We start from the raw sequence: 19,951 nt of genomic DNA, 5'->3' as shown, positions 1-19,951 counted from the left end.
GTGACCACCAATTTTCTGAAACATGGTACCAGATTTTTAGAATATAGTGTATTGGAAGGAGGCAATTTAATAGTTTGTCTTTTTCTTTTCAGATTGCACGTGAGACAAAGGGCAGACTTTTTTTTTTTTTTTTTAAGTGAGCATGTAATTGGTTCTGCAGACGCTTCTTTATTAAATCTGCAGGCTGCGCAGATTACATGACAGACACGAGCTGTACATTTTGCCTTGAATGACTCGGTACATTCATCGAGAGCCGAGTTTCCCAAATTTAGTTAGGCTGCATTGACACCGACTGTAATGACAATTTTGCTCTATATTATTTATTATTAGTTATTTGCTCTCTGCCGAGCAATGTGAAACGCCTTTAAGGTACGCCTCGTAGCGTTCCTAAAGGGTACGATCCAAACTCTTGAATGCGTCCGGTTGAATGACGAGAGCGCGGCGCGGGGGCGCGGTGACTCTCCCGATCGCGTGCTGCTTCTTTAGGAACGCTACGAGGCTTACCTTAAAGGCGTTTCACATTGCTCGGCAGAGAGCCAGCCGCCATTCTACGCACTGAATGCGTAAATAACAATGGCGACGTACGTCCAAATAACGTTTCTACAAAATGTATTAAACTGGAAATGATTTTTGAAAAAATGAATCTTATAGTTAGGTTAGTAGCCAAATAAATAATATAGAGCAAACTCAGCTAATGACAAAGAATGCAGAAGAAATAAGTTTGACCCGATAAAACACATTTGAGGCCTCGAACCTGATTTAGAGCCGCCTGTCAAGTTCATGCCTAATAAGCCAGACTGACTTGAGTGTTTTCTTTGTTGCCAGACGCAATTTCCTGTTGAAATTTGCCTTTTTGGTAGCATTCATCCACGTGAACAGGAGCCGCTATGTGTGATGACGCCAGAAGTTCTCAGTGGCTTGAACTCTGCCGGGACACATTAACAGCATTTATTGCGGCCTGACGTTCCTCTTACCCAAATATTGACTCAAAGCCGCACGTGGACATGTTCTCACACTCGGCAACCTCCTTTACTTTCGCCTGAACTGTAAGAACATTTATTCTGGAAGACGGGACTTATTGTACTTATTGAAAAGTAAGGAAAATATGCGTCTCGCCGAGCTCAAGTAGGGGTGGGGGGGGGGTGGGGGGTGTTATGGAGTTCCCAGCCGGCAGAAGTTGTTTGACTGCATGCAACACAGATGTGAAGCTCAAATCACGGCAAAATAAGCTTGTTGTTTGTCAACCTATTTCTCAGGTAGTCTTCTGCTTCTGCCATGTTTTTCCTTCAAAACAAAGTATTGAGACTATTACTGCATTTTTCAATTTTTTACAGTAAATATTTGCATTTTGTAACAACCAAAATGCTGCTATAAATATAATATTCCTTTTTCTGCCGCTCACTATTCCCACTGCATTCGCCAGCTATTACGAGGACCGACGTTTTAAACACACACTGCTTATTATTCCGAACACAACGTTGCAAGCGTCTTGTTGCTGGCAGGGGAGAGAGTGTGAAGCCATCTTGGCTCACAGCTTGCTGACCATAGAAGGAGAATTTTGCCACCCTAATGTTTCCTCCCCTCAGCGACTCAGCGCAGGAAGTGGCCGCAAACCGGCACGCCTGCTCTGCAAGCTTGACGGGTGACTTATTTCCTGTCTGACGCAGCGCAAGCAGTCCAGCGGGGCTCTAATGGAAGCCAATTAATCCGAAGGCCTGTTAAAGAGAATCTCCCGAGCAATCGAGCCACCAAATATAATTACAGTGACTGGAAATGACTGTTAAAGTCTCACTTAGTGTAATAGAGACGTCCAAACTACACTTCAATGGAACCTATACCAATTATCCCAGAAGTTGGAATACTGTACATTAAAAATACAGTTTTAAAAGTCACTAAAAATAATTTGGTCATTTGCTGAAAATTTCAAAAAATTCAAAGTAGAGATTTGTGTCACAATATATTTTTTCACGTGGTCGTCAATTGTGGATTTTGGCCCGTGGTTTACTGTACCTTATAATGATGGCAGTTTGATTTCTATTTCCATTTGATTCCTTTTGGGACAAGTAATTTAGGATTATTTTATTTTAGAGGTAGTTTTTACTAGAGCTGGTTAATAAACAGTAATCAGGGAAAAAAATGCTCTTATAACACACTTTATTGCAAAATTCAAATGAATCTGATTAGTCGACTGAATAATCGACCGATTAATTAATTATAACAGTATTAGATTTCCTCACCTATTTTTTACAGACTTTTATTTTTCTTAATTAATTAATTTGCTCCCCAAAATGTATAAATACCTTCTATTTTAAATGTTTTAAGTGTCCCAAAGATGATATTGTTTTTTTTTTTTATGCTAGAGCATACAATAGGCTTCAATGCAGCCTCTTAACTGCAGAGAACAGGTGAAGCAATGGTAGTAATTTCAAAAACGGCCAGCAGGTGGCAGCAAAGTATAAGAGATAAACCAGGGCCATGTTGCAAACAAGTCGATCTCCCCACAGTTCTAAACAGATTTGTGAATAATGATGACACATATTTTTTGCCCAGGGTTCGAATGCCGACCATGTCTCATGGAGACAGCACCTCTCCGCCACAAACTCCGTCCCCCTGGGAAGCTCACACGATCGGACGGCCAGGACGACGGGGGGGTCTTCCAGAGGGGAGCAGTGGTCCAGTCGGGGTCAAGCGTCAGGAAAGAGCGGCACGGGGAGCCGGGTGTGGACCCATCGCCAGGCTGAACATCATTAACGCAACCTGAGGGAAGGCAGGTAAGAAGAGTTTGGCAAAAACGCTGGGTTGTTTTCCTAACCCAGTACAGAGCAGGGTTATTATAGTTTGGGAATTTTCATTTTAGTTCGTTTTTATTTTGTTTTCAAGTTGTTGTTTTTTTAATTTAAGTTAGTTTTTATTAGTTTTCAGGGTGGTTCTGTTAGTTTTTATTAGTTTTACTTATTAAAAAAAATACTTAGTTTTAGTTTAGTTGTAGTTAGTTTCAGTATTAGTTTTCTTTTCTTATTAATGTCTATTACTTTTGCGCATAGGTGGCAAATCCAGGTCCAGAAAGTAAAAACCCTGCCACAGTTTGGCTTTAGCCATTTATGCTAGCTAGCTCCCTAGCAGGTAAACGAGCACCATGGGAGCTAGCCAGGGAACTAGCTAGCTAGCTAGCTAGCACCTGGGGTTAAAGCCAAACTGTGGCAGGGTTTGTACTTTCTGGACCTGGATTTGCCACCTATGCTGGTGCGCAATATTTAATAAACACCATGGTAAAATGAGAAAAGTAACTAATTTCTTACCTTGCGTTGCATTTCGTTGTCACCTCGGAGCGACGTCATCTGAAGGTGCTTTTCTATTGGCTGCTCTTAGATGACATCACTTCTGTGTGACACTTTCAAATGTCCTTATTCCGGTGAAATAAATCGACTTAAAATCGCTCATGTATTAAATTAATTGCCAAAGACTAAAACAAAGGACATTTTTGCTATAATTATAGTTAGTTTTGTAAACATAAAATGTAATTTCAGTTAGTTTTTTTTTTTTTTTTTTTTTGCATTGTCATTTTTATTTTGTTAACGAAATTGTTTTTTTGAGTTTTATTTTTTTTGTTAACTCAAATAACCTTGGTACATAGCAGCAAAATGTCACTAAACAGGTTCAACCAGTCCAAGAAACATGAAAAACAGTTGCCAACAGAGGGAGACATGACAGAAATGGCTAAATAATCGCCCTGAGATCTTAGATAAGGGAAGAAAAGGGGAGCAAAGTAGAAGCATGGGAAAAATAAAAAAATATATATTTAATTTAATTTAATTTAATTTAATTTAATTTAATTTTTATTTTTATTTTTATTTTTATTTTTATTTTATTTTATTTTTTTGACCCAGCAAGTTGAAAATTGGATTTGGGCAGGCGGAAGAGTTGAAGCTGGTCGTAATTTTTGTTTTGTTTTATACTCAAATTACTTTTTTTTTTTTTTTCAACTTTTAAGGGTTGGACAAAAATAAGGGAAAATGTCATTAAGAAAAAAAAAATCCCCTGTAAATCTTTTCTGACTTCCCCCAACAGATATTCAATGTAGGGATCATGCACCACCATCTCCAGCACACTGCAGCTTCTAGAACAAGAAAAACTACAAATAAAAAAACAGAGACAAACGTCACTGTGACCTGTGACCTCGAATGCACATTGAGACGCAAACATCTCTTCTTCCTCTCCTGCCTGGACCATCGTGGAGGGAGGGAGGACCTCGCCCGCCACCGCACGTATCCTCTTCTGCCCGGTTGGATGTATTATAGTCACCTTGTAGTCATGACAAAGGAGAGAGAGGCTCCTGCGAGGACCGCATCAGTCCCGTCGCGTCATCTCACAACAAACTGCTGCGTCATGCTGATACTTGACTAAGGTTGCTGACTTTCAGTGTGACCAAAAACAGGAAGCGAATTACTCAGTTCCGAAAAAAAAAAAGAGACTGCTGGCATGTTCGGTCGGAAGCATGCCATCATACATATGGACACACTGGGGGGAACCGACAAGCTATTAAATATGAGAATATGATTTCTTGTTGAAGTCTAAAAACTTCAGAAGAACTAATATAAAGGCTAAAAAGTTTCATATGCAACTGCGAAATTCTCATATTTCAAAATATTTGTCCTAAAACAACTGGGACCGTTTTTGTGCTTTTGTCATGATTACGCACATGTAATTCGCTTCCTGTTGTGTTATCATTTTTCCTTTCCACTTCCTCATTTAACTGCAATGTAGGGGGGAAATCTTTCCTTTTTTTGATTATTATTATTCATATACTGGATTTCCCATGGTGCTTTATCTTCTTTTTAACAGGCGACTGCCATCATTCATGCGTTTGAGAGATGTCGCATCCTGGCAGACACTACTTTGCACATCATTGGTGAATGGGGCGCAATCGGGCACATTTTATTCACACAAGTGAAATTTGATGTAAAAAAAAAAAAAATGGATGTGGATGTATAGGAATGCCGTCTTCGTAGCCTTCGTAGTGATCTGAATGTTGTAAAATAAAGGTTGGCAGTATCCTTTGCAAACATCAGCAAAAAAACGAACATTTAAGAGACATTAACACTCATAGTTTCTGACTAAGCACAGATAAGAACGTAGCGGCATGAATTTGAGTTGGAACGAATCAAAATAGACACTCACTTCGTCATTTAATACTGCACGCTGCGAGCTGAAAGACGAACGGAGGACTGGAAACCGGAAGCGGAAATACGGAGCGACCTTTCAAAATCAAAGTATTCGTTTCGAAATAAGATGCAACAGCGCAAACAAAATGAAGAATTCTTAACAGGTAAATTGTTTCAAAATTGGGTATAAATACTTTTTAAAATATGTAACAAAGAAATTTAAAAAATAAACTAAAAAAAGTTTGATCGCCGTTACGGACCAATTGCCAATTTAGTTTACTTTCTATTTTGTGCTTGAGCAGTCATGCTAAGCGGTTAGCTCTGGTTCAGCTGAGACGTCATTAAAGTTTTCCTAGTTCCTCTCAAAATGTCCTTCAAATCCTTCTGGAGAAGCGAGAAAGCCCAGAATTCCCTTTCAATTTGCCACCAGGATCAAGGAAAATCCAAACCCTAAAACATTTTCTCCTCATTTTCCTTTCGAGGTTTTCCAATCTCAGATTCCCGTCACTGGATCATGACAAACGTTTAGACCAAAGGTTAAAGTTCTCGGCTGCGTCTAATCTCGTCGTCTAAATGTGTCGGACGGCCAGATGAGGGTCAACCGGACGAGGGTGTCCGCTTTCTTTAGCGGTGTCGATAACGTGCTAATGCTAATGTTGACGGGTTTTAGGTCTGGAGTGTGTGACATCACTGGAGGGTTTATTTAAATAGCAACCTGGTGATTCCCACCTGTTTTGCTTAGCTTGATAAATTAGCTTAGCTCCATAAATTAGCGTCCCGAAGTGAAACGTTATCTGCTAGCAAGATTCTCGTGAAGAATCTCCCATTATTCTTGTTTTCGAAAAACTTTTGTCTTCTGGTCTAAAAACATGATATGGTTTGGTCAGGAGACCAGCAAGTAGAAAATTGTTGGTTTTGTGTCTTCAGACCTTTATCCGCCGTTCTTCCAAAAACTAGCAACGCCGTCCTGACAAATCCTGGCACTGGTGCCTCGTATGTTCTATTTGGGGGATTAGTCAAAAGAAATCTTGCACTTGTTTGCCAACGAGCGTTCAGAAAGTCAGTCCAATGTCCACATTTTGTCCGTTCCGCAGTTAGTGTTCAGCCAGAAATCATCTCCTGGAATTTGTACAGACTTTTTTTTTTTTTTTACAATTTGACTTTCCATCCTCTCCATTGGTCTTGGCGGGTCATGGTGTTACTGGGTAGACTGTAATCTGCACTTAACCAGCACTTAACTTTTAAAACCTGCAGTGGATTATACTCCACTCCTCCCTCCCCAAATCCTTTTCTGTTTTTTGTTTGTTTTTTTTTTTGTTTTTTTTGCTGGTCAAAACCTGCTTTGTGTACCTGTTTGCTTTTACGTCGCCAGATTGACGCACCTGAGGGGTTCTATGTGGAAATGACGTGTGGGCAAGCCCCCTCCATTTTAGCCTGTGCCAAAATCATTCCGCCATCTTTGTAGTCCTACTGGATCTCCATTTTATTTCTTTGATAGAAGAAGAAAAAAAAAAAACGTCTTATTTTGGAAGCTTATAGATTTTATTTAAGGTAAAAATCGTGTAATTTTGTAAAGTGGGCCTTATTAATGGAATATATTTGTCTATCTTGGTTTTAAGAACGATATATATTTTTGTTGTTATGACACACTCCTGGAGAGTTTTTTTTTTTTCTTTTCTTTTTTCGTGTGTGTTTGTTGTTTAAGTACATTTCTCGCAACCCGTGGGGGAGGGGACGTCCCATTCATATTGCCGTTATCTTCAGGGTTTGTACGTCTTCTGCTGTTTGTTGTGCCAAAGAAAGAAGCGTGCACACAAATAGGAACTTTAGGACCGTACCATCAATCAAACCGGGGGGGGGGGGGGGGGGTGTTGTGACGTTTTCATTATTTGTGTAAATTCACGTCGTGTGCAGACATAAACATGTAATCACAATAAAAAAGGCTTTTATGAGTTTGTATGAGCTACGGAAGCGGGGAGGGAGGTGGCTGCTTAAGACTTTTTTTTTTGTTTTGTTTGTTCACCTTTTAGACTTAATCCATTGTGCATGTTTTAACTCTCCTGTGGCATGTAGGTAAGCTGCCAACTGTACAGCAGACCATATGTATTCTAATAAAAAAAAATAAAAAGCAACACATTTGTAACACGCTGACTCGGAGCAAATCTTTTGCTTTTTAATACCTTCTTCTTTTCGCTTTCGTCGGCAGGTTTTTGGTTGCGGAATGCAAAAAGTCAGCGTTTGACTTCTGTCTAATGCAGGTGTGCTTTTTATACTCCTACAGGTTGTGCATTTAGCATTTTTATGGTTACACCCCTGATGATTATAGTAGGTTACACGCCGTGTGCATTATCAGTCATCCGTCAAAGTTGAACTGAAATTGCAGTATCGTCTGTCATTTTTGTTGTGATTTTTTTTGTGCATTTTTATCTGGTAAAGATGTTCGTTTAAAGTAGATTTGATTTATAAAAAATATATATTTTAAAGCATTATGTTCACATTTTTAAGATGAGTAATCGTGTGAAGGCTGAGGCCTTCAGGCCTATTGTACTTATTTTATTCTCCATTTTAAATTCTCTACACATTCTTTGTTCTGCTACTACTTGCCCAATTATCAACCGATTCTCACCATTCCAACTTCAACATATTTGGAAAATTCCCACCATCCAGGGTATTACTTTTCTCATTGCGAACATTTAAATTTTTCCCACCCAATCATTTATAGTGATGCACTCAAGATCACAGATTCATGTCATCCCTTTTTGAAATTCATCTTAGGGACTCTTTAAAAAAAACTTTTAATTCACTGTCATGTTCTACAAGTCAATTCACTTCCCACAAAAATTCACCGTTCATTCTCAATGAACAGTTATGTCACTTTCATTACAAATTCATAAAAATAAATCCCATATACAAGGCATATTCTACATTTTCCTTTCTTGCTCAACATTTCTCGACTGATTCAAACATTCCACTTCCAACATGTTCTGATCACTCAAGCGATCTTATTCCCATTCACAACATTTTCAAGTCAAAAATGCAACAACAAAATCCTATTCATCTAGTGTCCACATCTAATGACAGATACAAACCATTACAACTCCAACATGTTCAGCTCGTTCCATGTCTTTTCACAATTTTTAGCTCAGCCTCGTTAACATTAATATTTTTCAATTAGGTTGCACGGGTTAGGTGAGATAATGTGTGGGAAATGTTGGGAGAATTGTCTTTTAATTTCATTTTATATCATTAAAAAACCTGGCATTTTAAAGGTATGTAGAATTTTTAGACCCACTGTAATGATGTTAAACCACAATTTTCTGGTAGCCATCATACACCATTTCAAGTTGTGGTTTCAGTCATTTAATAATAACAAAAAAAAAGTCATAGCAAACACGGTGAAATAATGCCATTCTTTTCAATATATCTTTTTCATACAAGCTATACTACACTCCACAACCTAACTGAGGACACGTCCAGCTGCACTTGAATGGCTTCTTTTTTTTTTTTTTTGTGTGTGGCGGGTTCACATGTCCAAACAAATGAAGTCCGTGCTTCAAAAATGAAGACGTTGCCCCTCCCCCAAGTCTCATCTCATCATCCGGGCCGCTTTTCATTTGGAATGTTGACGACGGCTCACATCCCCGGGGAGGGAGGGGAAAAAAAAAAAAAGTCTTTGTAGTCTGAGGAGAAAGGTTTTAGACTGTGGCGGCGGCGGGCTGAGTCTGAGGTGGGTTGCTGGCGGCGGTGGGCGTGGCCTGCCTGGGGAGGGTGTACATGGCGCCGAGGAACTGGTCGGCGATGCGTCCGGCCTCACGGAGGCCGCTGAGGAGGGCGCCGTGTACCGTGGCCGGGTAGTTCCTGATGGTGTGCTCGCCGGCGAAGAAGAGGCGGGGGACGGGCTGGAATATCGAGAAAATAATGTTTTTAATTATCGTGATGTATTCTTGACATTAGATGTTATTATAAAGTGTATTACGGTATGTACGTGAACGCTTACCTGCGAGGCTCCCGGGATGGCGGGACCTGGCGTGATGGGCTGCGCCATCAAGTCGTAGTCGTTGCCCGAAGAACCGGCCGCCACGTACGAGTAGGAGCCCCGCGCCCAAGGGTCGGCGCGCCAGCGCGTCACCACCGTCTCCTTTGGCTGCCACGGCAACGGACAAGGTTAACGCGGGAACTTCCGGGCCGGAGTTGGAATTTTGAGTCGGTTTACCTGAGGCACGGCACTGCTTCCGAAGATCCCCTTGAGGATGGCGAGGCAGCGTCCCACGATGACGTCGTCGCTGATGTTCTCCATGATGCCGGCCGCCTCGCCCGCCATCAGCGCCAGCAGGATGGGAGCTGGGAGGGACCAAGTCACATTGGCGGGATTTCAGTATTATTGGATTCTTGTTTATCTAAAACATCCAAACAACTGGCCCTGATAGCTTAATGCTAACATTAAATGGAAATCGTCATTGACATGCTAACAATTAGCATCCAGAGCTAAATTGTTACATACCTCAAGTAGCAGTTTATGTTGTGAAAGGGAAAAATTGTTCTCCTTATGTACAAAATACGTACTGAAAATATTGTGGCCCAAACAGAAAAAAAGGTAAGTATGTATATTTTTTTTTATTTTTTGTAATTTTATTTAAAAGTAAAAAAAAGAATGTTAATATCAGAATAATTAAACTTAGCTCCAATTTGTAGTTTTTAATAAAAAAAAATATAAATGTCTTATTTTCAGCAACAGGGAGACTTCACCTTTGTAGAGGTTCCAGAAGAGAAATAGCTCGCCCCGACTGGCCGTGGTGGAGCCCACGTGACCGAACAGGTTGACGCTCGGGTCCCAGAACACGCGGTCGAAACACAGCACCACCTGAAAAAGACGGAAGGTACAATTGAGCAGTAGGAAAGCATAAAGGGATTTGTATTGGATGAATGTTTTGAGTGAGCTCCCCCTGCTGATGACAGCGGGTACTGCAGCGCATTGCATAATAATGCACTGCGGCAGAACAGGGGAGGACACGAACGTCCTCATAGTACAGAATGATGCGTGTGTCCCGCACACTCTTACGCCAATGATTCAGAAAAAATATAGTGTAATAATAATAATAATGATGATAATATCACATTATCAATAAGTTCTTTCGTCTGCATGGACGTTCAGCATCAAGGTCAACGCCACGAGAACGCCGCTTTGCTTTATGATTAATTTGACAATAGACTTCAACTGGGAGTGTTTTTTTTAAACATGTTGAAGCTACGTTCACGCTCGCAAACCTTGTTGAGGTTTCCAAAGCCCATCCTCTGTATGGCGGAGGTCTTCCACTCGGGCAGCGGCGGCACAAACTGCACGGCAGACGGCTGCTGCTTGAGCACGCCGAGCGGTAGCGTGCACAGCACCGCGTCGCACTTGTAGATGAACGTCTGCGTGGCGGAACGGGTGTTGACGGCGATTACCTCGCAACCTGGAATGGTGGTGGGGGGGAGGGGCATGTCAAAACACGTATCTTCTATAAATGGCATTTCTGACGAAAGAGACTCACCAGACGCCGTGTATCGAACCTGCCGCACCGCCGTGTTGAGTTTGATGTCCAAGCCTTCCGCCAGAGCCACGGGCACGCACGAGTAACCGTTCCTCACGGTCAGGTGGCTGCCGGTGAACTCAAAGTCGTCGTCCTGTGGAAAGGAAGTCGCGCGTCAGCATGGCCGTTAAAGACGTTTAGGGGGGGGGGGGGGGGCGTGAAAACAAAACCCGTGCCTGATCCCAGTGTTTGAGCGAAAGGGTGGAGAGGGGCGTGGCGTTGGCAAATTCCAAGTTGGCAAAGTGCCAGTCCAGTATCTGGCGATCTCTTGATGACAAGTACACGTCACTGCAGGCCAAAAAAAAAAAAAAGAGGAAAAGGGAGATGATGATAGCAAGTTAGGCTGCGCGATTTAAAATGTCATTAGTCTAAACGTGACATTCTGATTAATATTACATTTGTGGAATGTGAGTAATGAAGCAAAATCCAGTCATTTTTATGCATCTCAGGGAGCGGCCATTTTGCCACTTGCTGTCGACTAAAGATGACATCACACTTGCTCAGGCGACGACCAGTCACAGCTCCCCTGTTTTCTGTAGCTGAGCTGTGATTGGTTGTCACTTGAGACCTGTGATGTCATTTTCACTCAACAGCAAGTAGCAAAATGGCCGCCTTCTAATATTGATAAAAACGGCTGGATTTTGCCGCTTAACTCATATTCCACTAATTGAATATTAGCCAAAATACCGTATTTAAATCAGATTACAATAATAATGGTAACAAATCAGTTACTTTTCCGCTTCAACTTTTTGTGTTTCATGAAAACATGTGTATTACACTTAATAAACACTGAACGTATCCAGACAAATATGTATTAAAAATAAAGCCTACCGACTGAACCAAAATAAAGTTTTAGACGGATGGCTATGCTGTCACTGAGATTTCTCAACTACTCTCAGCTCATCAATACAAATAATCCTTATTTTTTGTTTTTAAAGTATATATTACTATAGACTTATTCTTCACCTAAAGGGTAAAGGTTAAGAATATGAGCAGCCATGATATGTACAAAGTCGTTTGGATACCTGGGCGGGTTGGCCTCTAACTCCTGAAGCTTCTCCTCCAGCTTCCCCTGCATCTCTTGCAACTCGTCGTACTCCTGCACAAAGCACAACGTTTTTTGACCCTTTTTGACCCGTCGGTTCACACTGAGACCATCGAGCGGTTCGTGCTTTCGAGGTGATTTATCTGCACACCCCGCCAAAATAAAACTTCCAAGCGCCGGTGCTAATAATACATCCCGCCGAGACATTAAACCACTTAAACATAGCCTGTCTGGTTTCGTTCGATAGCGTTGTATTAAAAGATTCCGGGTCGGGCTGTTGGTAAAATATCCCTTGCTACCAATTATAACCTTTAGGAAATCTAATTGCGCCTCAAGAGTAGCAGCAGACGATGTCCAACGCAGACAGGCGGTATGTAACGTAAAGCCGCAAATGCCCGCTTGGAAAGAGTTAGCTTCTATAACGTGAGTGCTCGTTCTATGACTGGAACCTTGTAATTGAAGCCTTGGCCGAGACGTCTGAGGTCAAATGTCGCTCGGGAATCCTTCACTGCTTTTCAACAGGGACAAAAAAAATTCCCACAGGCGCACCCCCAAAAGTCTTTTCAAATGAGTGCAAGTTGCCACAACAACTCCATATTGTGTCAGTAGTATAGCATAGCTATGGCGTTGTGATTGGTCAGCTCACTTTGCAGAGTGACGTGAGGTCTCTGTGCTTGCTCTTCACCAGGAACTCGGCCGTGATGTCCCTGGGCGGTTTGACGTCGCTGGCCTCTTTGAACTGCTGATGGAGCTCCTTCACGCGCTCCTTAGTGGACACCATCTAGGCAGGGAAAGACCAGGGTAGGATTCAGATTTTAATTCTGAATAATAATTCTAATGTTTTTTTAAAGAAATAAAAATATATTATTTTTATTTTATTTCATTATTTTTTTTATTTCTTAACTCTTTGACTGCCAAAAACGTTAAATAACATTTAGTAAAATCCTATGGAGGAGTGCCAAAGACGTTAAAAGACGTGTGTTTCAAAACAGAGGTGAAACTAACCATTTTCTATTGTTGATTACTGAAAAACGGAATAAGGTAGAAACAAACTTTTTTTTCTGATGAAAGATGAGAGTTCAATCTTTCATTTGGTAGTATGTGTGTTTCCATAGTCCAAACACATAATTTTCTGTGGACCTTGAAAGATCAGTCAAAAGATCAGTCAAAATGCTTAAATCGGCTGGCACCCACGGCATCCCTTTTCTGAAAACGTCTGGCAGTCAAAGAGTTAATTTTTAAATTTAAAAAAAATATTAATTTATATAATAAATGAAATAAAAATTTAAAAAAATAATAAAATAATATTTTCATTATATTTCTTTTTTTAAATATTTTTATTTCATTTAATTAAAAATATATTTTTTTATTTTCTATTGCTCACCTTGTTGAGCAGATCTCTGAGCTCTTCTTGCGTCTTCACAATCTTGTTCCAGTGTTCTATCTGTTCATCTTTTACATGCTTCTCCTGCAGCCTACACATATATCATACATTTATGTCCAAAAGTATTTGGACAACGGCATTTGACATTCAGGACAGGTAACATGTTGCTAATGAGGTTTTCAATTTGCTGTTTGTTTGCAGACCACACATTTACGGTAATCAATAAGTAAAAGAGATACTGGCTTGAAATCAGGCCACCTGAAGAATATGCTAACTCATGCTAACTGTATAGAATATTGGATATGAGCACTGTACTCACTGTATGACCACCTCCAGGGCTTGTCCCAGGGAGACGGGCTTGTTGTTGAGGAAGTTAAAGTCCAGCTGGTGGCTGAGGAAGGAGGTGGCCTCCAGCAGTCTGTTGAACTCCTGCTCCACCATCTCGTCTTTTTCTTTAGGCACCTAAACGCGCAAAAACAAAAAAGGGAGTCTTTGAACAAACACGCTGAGCCATCATCGCCAATTGGCTACAACTGAAATACAATATTGATTTGTAATATATTTAATCAACACTGTGTTTAAAAGGGTTGTGCATTTACATTCACAATTTATTGCTATTTAAAATGAACATGCAAAAGTCAGTTGACTAACGTACACACAATGCAGGGCCATAGCCACACACCCGTTAAAAAGAAAGGATTATGAGTGACAAGTCAAAAGCACAAACTTCACATTTATCAAGCTTTGGCGACAATTAATGGAAATTATTTGAATATGAACAGCTTTAAAGTCTAACCACTACCAAGTTAAATTTTCCTCTTGGAAAAAAATATGACAAAAAGGTCTGTTTATAATTATACATTATTGATGTTTTACAAGTAACCTGACATCTGATCCTATTTTTTGTTTTGGGCTGCGAGTAGCAAAAATGTAAATTACGAGCACAACATTGTGGCAGCAAACGAGGATTGGGGCCAGTGACGGGGAAAAAACTCAAGTTTGGCAGGATTCCGACTTTACTCGCAGCATTCTGACTTTAAAGTGAGAATTCTGTCTTTAATCTCAGAATTTTGACTCTAAAATGAGAATTCAGAATTTCTTTCAAAAGTGAAAAAAAAAAGTTAAACTAATAGAAATAGTTCAAATGAATTTTTGACGTCTATAGCCGTCAATGGCAGTGAATGAGTTAAAGTCAAAATTCTGAGATTTAAGTGGGAATCCTGCCAACCCTTTTTTTTTTTATCTTCTCTTCACTGGCCCTAATCCTCTTCCGTATATCTGTTGATAACATTCTTGTGTGCAACTGTCCACTTTTCTGAACTGGAATTCCCCTATTGCGAGGCTAATAACAGGCTTATCTTATTCTAAACAGGAGAAGCCAGGAAAATGAGAAGGGAAATAATGGTGTTGTCTCCACAATGATATTCAGTACATGAAAGAAGAAATGGATGATGTAAGTAAACCAATACATACACTAGTGCACCGTTCACCCTTTAGTTGTTCAGTGGTTGGCGAAACAAGAGAGGGGAGGGGCGGGGGGAAGGGAGGGAAGGAGAGAGAACATATTAAGTCAACAAAAGGAAAACATGTACATTTCATTTGTGACGCCTCAAAAGCCTCCACCCTGTTACTGGAGTCTTAGAGGAGACTGAATGACATTAGGCCAGATCAGTTTTGTGCTCTGCAGCAGTTGTTTGGAGGTTAAATAACGCCACGGTTCATTATTATGCACATTATTTTTAATTAATCGGCCTCCGATTATAATCGGTCCATTATAGGCCTTCAAACAATCGGCCAAATGGCCGATTATTTGCCCCTTAAAACTTCATCATCAAAGAAAGCCAAAGTTTCCGACGCTGTAAAAGTACCCTGAATGCACCATTTTGCTTGCATAGCATTAGTAACTAGCATGTGTGTAGCGCATCTTATGCTGGTTATTCTGTTGTCCCTAAGCGTCCTTTAAGCTGTTTGATGACAGCTGGAGTTAACTGTAAAACTAAATGCACGACGATAAGAATTCCACTGTAATTTCACGGTATATTTATTTATATGCTTTGTTTTTAAATTGCTAGCCTAGTGCTAATGCTAAAAGTTAAGGGAAGATCCCATTCAAATGCCAACAGTAAGTTAACATCGACTTCTGGAGTGTTTTTCCCTCAAATAATGAATATTCACACACAAATGCAGTGGGAACACAATTTTATGCATTAAATATATGTTCTTAAATAATCGGCAGATTAATCTGTATTTTTTTTCTGCCAAAAATCGCTATTGGCATCGGCCCTAATTTTTATTACTACAAAGTGTAGTTCTGTGTAGTGTGCAACACAAAATCAACATTAAATTGAATGATATAATTTAAAAAATGCAATTGGACAAATAAATTCCACTCTGTTCAATCCTAGCACCGTTTCAGCCACTGTATGAGGAAAACGATTTGCTATCATGCCAAATGCAAGCACATGTCAGCAACTTGCTGCCTGTTTGCAGTTTAGCAAGCTGCTTCTCACTTTTAAGCCGATCATACTCACAGCCTGGCCATTGGCTTCATACAGCGGACACTTCTGTTTGATCTTGGCCAGCTCCATGTTAACCTGCTTACTGACCACTGCCATGGGATTCCCTCCTGAGCAAGTGCACAAACCAGACAGATGGAAATATTTAGACGCAACAGCACCCTCTACAGGTTGATGACAATAAAGACAAACGATTGGCTCATACATACCCAGGCCTGTCACCACCATGGCGCCGAGATCTGCTACATAGTTGCCCTTCCTAAATGTGGCCACTCTGCCTCCAACGCGATCCTATGAACAAGATTCCAAAGGAAATCAAGAAATTCTAACAGTCAGACTCAAAATATATAATTGTGTAGCATACACACCCTGGCTTCTAATACAGTGACATCCATCCCAAAGCTCTGCAGTTGCCGCGCTGCAGCCAAGCCGGACACCCCTCCACCGATCACGATCACCTTTCCAGTCTTCTTGGCTGTAACAAAGCACGGTCAACAATTCATTTCAAAAGTCACAATGGCATCTAATAAAAGGCGGAAGAATTGGGAATCCATCAACCCGACCTGCTGTACCGTACTTTTGCAAATTGTAGCCGGAGATGTCTATAGAGAGATATTTGTACAAATTGCTAGCTAGCAGTGCTAAAAAAAAAAATAAATAAATAAATAAAAACGCCATAGTTATGATGCATATTACTTACTAACAGAGATGGGAAAAGTACTGACATTCTCTATTTGAGTAAAAGTACAACTTTGGTAAAAGTACTCACTCAAATAATTACTCAAGTAAAAGTTTTTAAAAAAAAGTACAGGCTCTGAAATATACTTGACGAGTAAAAGTTTTTTGTTTTGTTTTTTTAGTTAAGTAGCTTTATGCTGCATAGGCATTTATTTGAGATGAGGTTTTTTATTTGCTTGAGTGGACCACACAGCTGATAATTTGATGGTGTAATAAGGTCTGTTTTTCTTCCCGCCATAAGCCAACTTACTGGGCAGAGGCTTGACCCTCTTGTAAATGCCAAAGTTGATAAGTCCGTGCCGTTCAAGGTAGCTGTGTATCCTGTGCACCAGCACAGCGTCACCTGAGAGGAAACAAAAGAACGCTCAATCGCAACAGAAGGAACATTTGAATTTCGATCATTTCTACTACTATTATTTGACGTGTCTTACTGTTGTACGGCGTTTCAAGCTGCTGTGCGGTAGTCTCAAAAGTCAGCTGGATCTTTGGGTTGTCCAGCCAAAGTTGAAGCTAGTAGGTGGGGGTTAAACACGGATGGAAAGATGAAGTTCGGAAGTCGAGGCTTTTTGAAGAGGTCACGCTGGTGTGGTTGCACTTACTGTACGGTTGCGGATGTAGAGGAAGACCTTCTGAGTCTGCTGGGGGCCGCTGATGATGTCGGGGAAGCAGGCGGCCTCTTGGGATGTCATGCGGTCGTGGGGGAGGCGACTCTGAAAAGCAGCGCCTTCCACACCTGATTATGGACATAGTCTGTTAATGCTTATCTTTATTTAAAAAAATAACTATAGCACAACAGCAAAATTTGGCTGTTTTGTTCTTTTTACAAATGTTTTACTTCTTCCAACTTACTTTTTCTGTATGGCCTATAGCTAAGTTTCATCATTATTCACAAATCTGTTTAGAACTGTGGCTTTTTTTCCACATGGCCCAGGTTGATCTATTTTGCTCTGCTACCACCTGCTGGCCGTTTTCGTAATAACTACCATTTCCTAAACTGTTTCAGCATAACTAAATAAATAAATAAAACATAAAAACGTATAAATACGTCTTTGGGACACTTAAAACATTTAAAATAAAACTTATTTATACGTTTTTGGGAGTAAATCAGTTCATATAAATGTTTGTTATTTTTCATAACTATAATAACCTTAATCCATCATATGCATTAAGTGGCAAGCTTCCTCATATGGTGAGTATTTAATTTTTTTAATGTTTATTTTATTCTTCTTCTTATTATTATTATTATATATTTTTTTGTATATAAAAATGTTGAAATAATAAACATTACCTGTACAGTAAAAAAAAAAAATGTATAATTTAAATGTCCATTGTTTTCTACAGACGAATGGCGCGTCTTCCAAACGGAGCAGAGACTCACCAGATGGTTCCTCGGGCTCACTGTCGTTCTCCTCTTCTGGCGGAGGGGCTGGTGGCGGGATGACCTGCTTCCGCTCTTTCTCCGCCTTGGCGTTCCTCTCCTCCTCCGAGTAATATTCGTCCTCAGACAGATTGGCCAGGCTCTCGTCCATCTCGCGGTACTCCACCTGCAACAGTAGGCACAATAAAAGCATCATTAAAACCCGCATTTCTACAACACGCCCCAGTCATTTTGACGTTACCGCCAGCGAAGCCCACCAATACAATTCTAAAATGTTTACCTTTTGTCGCTTGCGTCGACTCGTCCTGCGGACTTCAGCCGAGTCCGGGTCCAGCACGCCGGGGCCTCCTCCACCCTGGTGAGGCAGAGGGGCTCCTCCTGACTCACCGCTAGGGGACGACCTCTCCTTCTTCTTTATTTCCATAGGACCCGCAGCCGAGACGGAAGCAGCCACCTGGACATCAGACCCCTGGGCCCTGTCACCTCCCGCCGCACCCGCTGAGGATGAAGAGGAGGAGGACGAGGACCCGGCATCTGATTTCTTACTTGACAACATGATGGAGGATGTTGGAGGCCTCTCCTGGGAAGAGAGATAACTAAGGAATTAATGGCTCAATTTGCAATGTTGAAATGCATAAAATGGTTGTACAGTGAACCCTCGGCCATTTGCGATTTTGTTGAACAAAGATTCGCCTATTGGCGACGATCCACTTATTTTTTCAGGTGAGTGCCGGCCAGCTTGATAGAATACTTCCAGGTCGTTTATTTTATTTATTTTTAATCAATCTGCCTTGATTAAATAACAAAAAATGAGATTTTTACAACTGTTGGGGTACCATCGGAAAACACTTCAGCTTTGGACCCAAAATAACGTGTGACCTCCCGGTGTAGTGTTCTAGTTAAGTGTTTAAAGTCGTCAATAGTTGACTGAGTGATGAGGTTGGATGATGCAGTTCTTGCCTTCGCTTTGGTGTGGGTTCACTGTACCATAAAACAAAAATGAAGATGACAACTGTGTGATCTGCTGAAATAAAAATAAACACACCCGTGCCCGCGTTATATTCTGGATTGTGAGGGTTGGATGTAGTGTTAAAAGAAGACTTTTCAGATCCTTTTCATTCTTGTGTTACAACATGCTAATAATAACCAACCAAGGTTGCCTCAAAACACGCCCAAAAAAAGACTGGATGAATTAAGTGGCGTTAATCGTGCGTGGATGTCATGGTTTTATCAAATAAAGAAAAAAAGGATGCTCTATGATACAATAACATTGTCTTGTTTTACCCATTTCTCCGTGCACCTGGTTATATCCATTCAAACACTGAAGAGATGAAGACAGAACCAGAATAATAGTGTTACGAACAAATGCGGCCATTAAAAACATTATTTATAACTTGGCTAAACAACAAAATCAAACGAATTAGAAGTCGCGGCATAGTTTACACTATCTGTTTTATTCACTTATCAAACGATCGTAACACCGCTGCCGTCCATTATGAACAATAAGGCTAGCTAGCGATCACTGCAATGCTAGCAGGCTGCAGCTTATTATTTCAATGCTACAGACGAAATATTTGTTCACATTGACCTTCAATAGCACCTTAACATTAAAGTCATGACCACACTAGGTCTATGTAAAACAAACAGGAGTTCAAGCCTTCATTACTTAAAGATAATAAAAGTAGGACATTCACGTTTCTGAAATATTAGCAGGCTACATTAGCTGCTAACAATGAGCCCCGGCTAGCATTCACGTAATGGCAGGTGCGATTTGCAGGGGGGGGGAGCTTTCTATAGATAATATGTTGGTACGTTTAAGGCACATTAGCAACGACACCTTAGTAATAATTTGAGAAACAAATGTACACTTTAAATTATTATAAACATGAATTTTACCTCGCAAACCCCCGCAGATGTCAAAACAAAGACCGCACAGTGCTTCGACCCAACGCTGCTATCAAAAAACTCGATGCTGAATGGACACTCCAAGGGTTGGCCAGGACGTTTACATCCATTTGATTGGCTCAAACATCTATCAGTCAAAACTAAAACCGGAAAAGTTGCTGGTGCTGAATCTAAGAGGTCATTATTATTATTATTATTATTATTTTAAGAAGTTATTATTATTATTATTGTTAATATTATTATTAGTAGTAGT

At 40.5% G+C, this 19,951-nt stretch overlaps 2 protein-coding genes across 7 annotated transcripts in view; one reads left to right on the top strand and one right to left on the bottom strand.

Annotated features, from left to right (window-relative positions):
- The window catches only part of luzp1 (leucine zipper protein 1), a 50,524-nt gene extending 43,211 nt beyond the window's left edge, over positions 1 to 7,313 (top strand). For both annotated transcript variants that reach the window (XM_077559507.1, XM_077559517.1), the window contains 2 exons: positions 2,551 to 2,771; positions 4,069 to 7,313. In XM_077559507.1, the coding sequence (XP_077415633.1) occupies positions 2,551 to 2,751 (201 nt within the window). In that variant the 3' untranslated portion in view covers positions 2,752 to 2,771; positions 4,069 to 7,313. The remainder of the gene's footprint in view (positions 1 to 2,550; positions 2,772 to 4,068) is intronic.
- A 520-nt stretch (positions 7,314 to 7,833) lies between these two features.
- Positions 7,834 to 19,759, bottom strand: kdm1a (lysine (K)-specific demethylase 1a). Of its 5 annotated transcripts, none has more exons than XM_077559537.1 (22): positions 19,690 to 19,759; positions 19,078 to 19,114; positions 18,074 to 18,373; positions 17,794 to 17,959; positions 17,015 to 17,148; positions 16,847 to 16,925; positions 16,666 to 16,758; positions 16,046 to 16,152; positions 15,887 to 15,968; positions 15,693 to 15,787; positions 14,635 to 14,652; positions 13,481 to 13,623; positions 13,162 to 13,252; positions 12,424 to 12,558; positions 11,758 to 11,831; positions 10,909 to 11,020; positions 10,694 to 10,826; positions 10,428 to 10,615; positions 9,909 to 10,023; positions 9,376 to 9,503; positions 9,160 to 9,306; positions 7,834 to 9,061 (listed from the first exon to the last, which is right to left on the bottom strand). In XM_077559537.1, the coding sequence occupies exons 2-22, from the start codon at positions 19,105 to 19,107 to the stop codon at positions 8,858 to 8,860; spliced, it is 2,574 nt and encodes an 857-aa protein (XP_077415663.1). In that variant the 5' UTR covers positions 19,108 to 19,114; positions 19,690 to 19,759; the 3' UTR covers positions 7,834 to 8,857. The 5 variants fall into 5 exon arrangements, with proteins under 5 accessions (XP_077415663.1, XP_077415654.1, XP_077415672.1 ...); XM_077559528.1 differs by having other exon boundaries at positions 17,794 to 17,963; positions 18,075 to 18,373; XM_077559546.1 differs by having other exon boundaries at positions 17,015 to 17,139; positions 17,794 to 17,963; positions 18,075 to 18,373.
- Positions 19,760 to 19,951: the final 192 nt, after the last annotated feature.

Source organism: Vanacampus margaritifer, chromosome 1 (assembly GCF_051991255.1).
Source record: "Vanacampus margaritifer isolate UIUO_Vmar chromosome 1, RoL_Vmar_1.0, whole genome shotgun sequence".
NCBI lineage: Eukaryota > Metazoa > Chordata > Actinopteri > Syngnathiformes > Syngnathidae > Vanacampus > Vanacampus margaritifer.
The sequence above is the reverse complement of the archived record's forward strand: the minus strand, read 5'-3'. Positions and strand labels throughout refer to the sequence as shown.

Excerpts from the sequence above, each read along its gene's own strand:
- kdm1a (XM_077559528.1), bottom strand. The coding sequence starts at position 19,107 with ATGGATATAACCAGGTGCACGGAGAAATGG. Across the intron at positions 18,374-19,077 it reads CCAGGTGCACGGAGAAATGG|GAGAGGCCTCCAACATCCTC; the intron begins GTAAAACAAGAC and ends CTCTCTTCCCAG. Across the intron at positions 9,504-9,908 it reads CTTCTGGAACCTCTACAAAG|CTCCCATCCTGCTGGCGCTG; the intron begins GTGAAGTCTCCC and ends GGTCCCTCCCAG.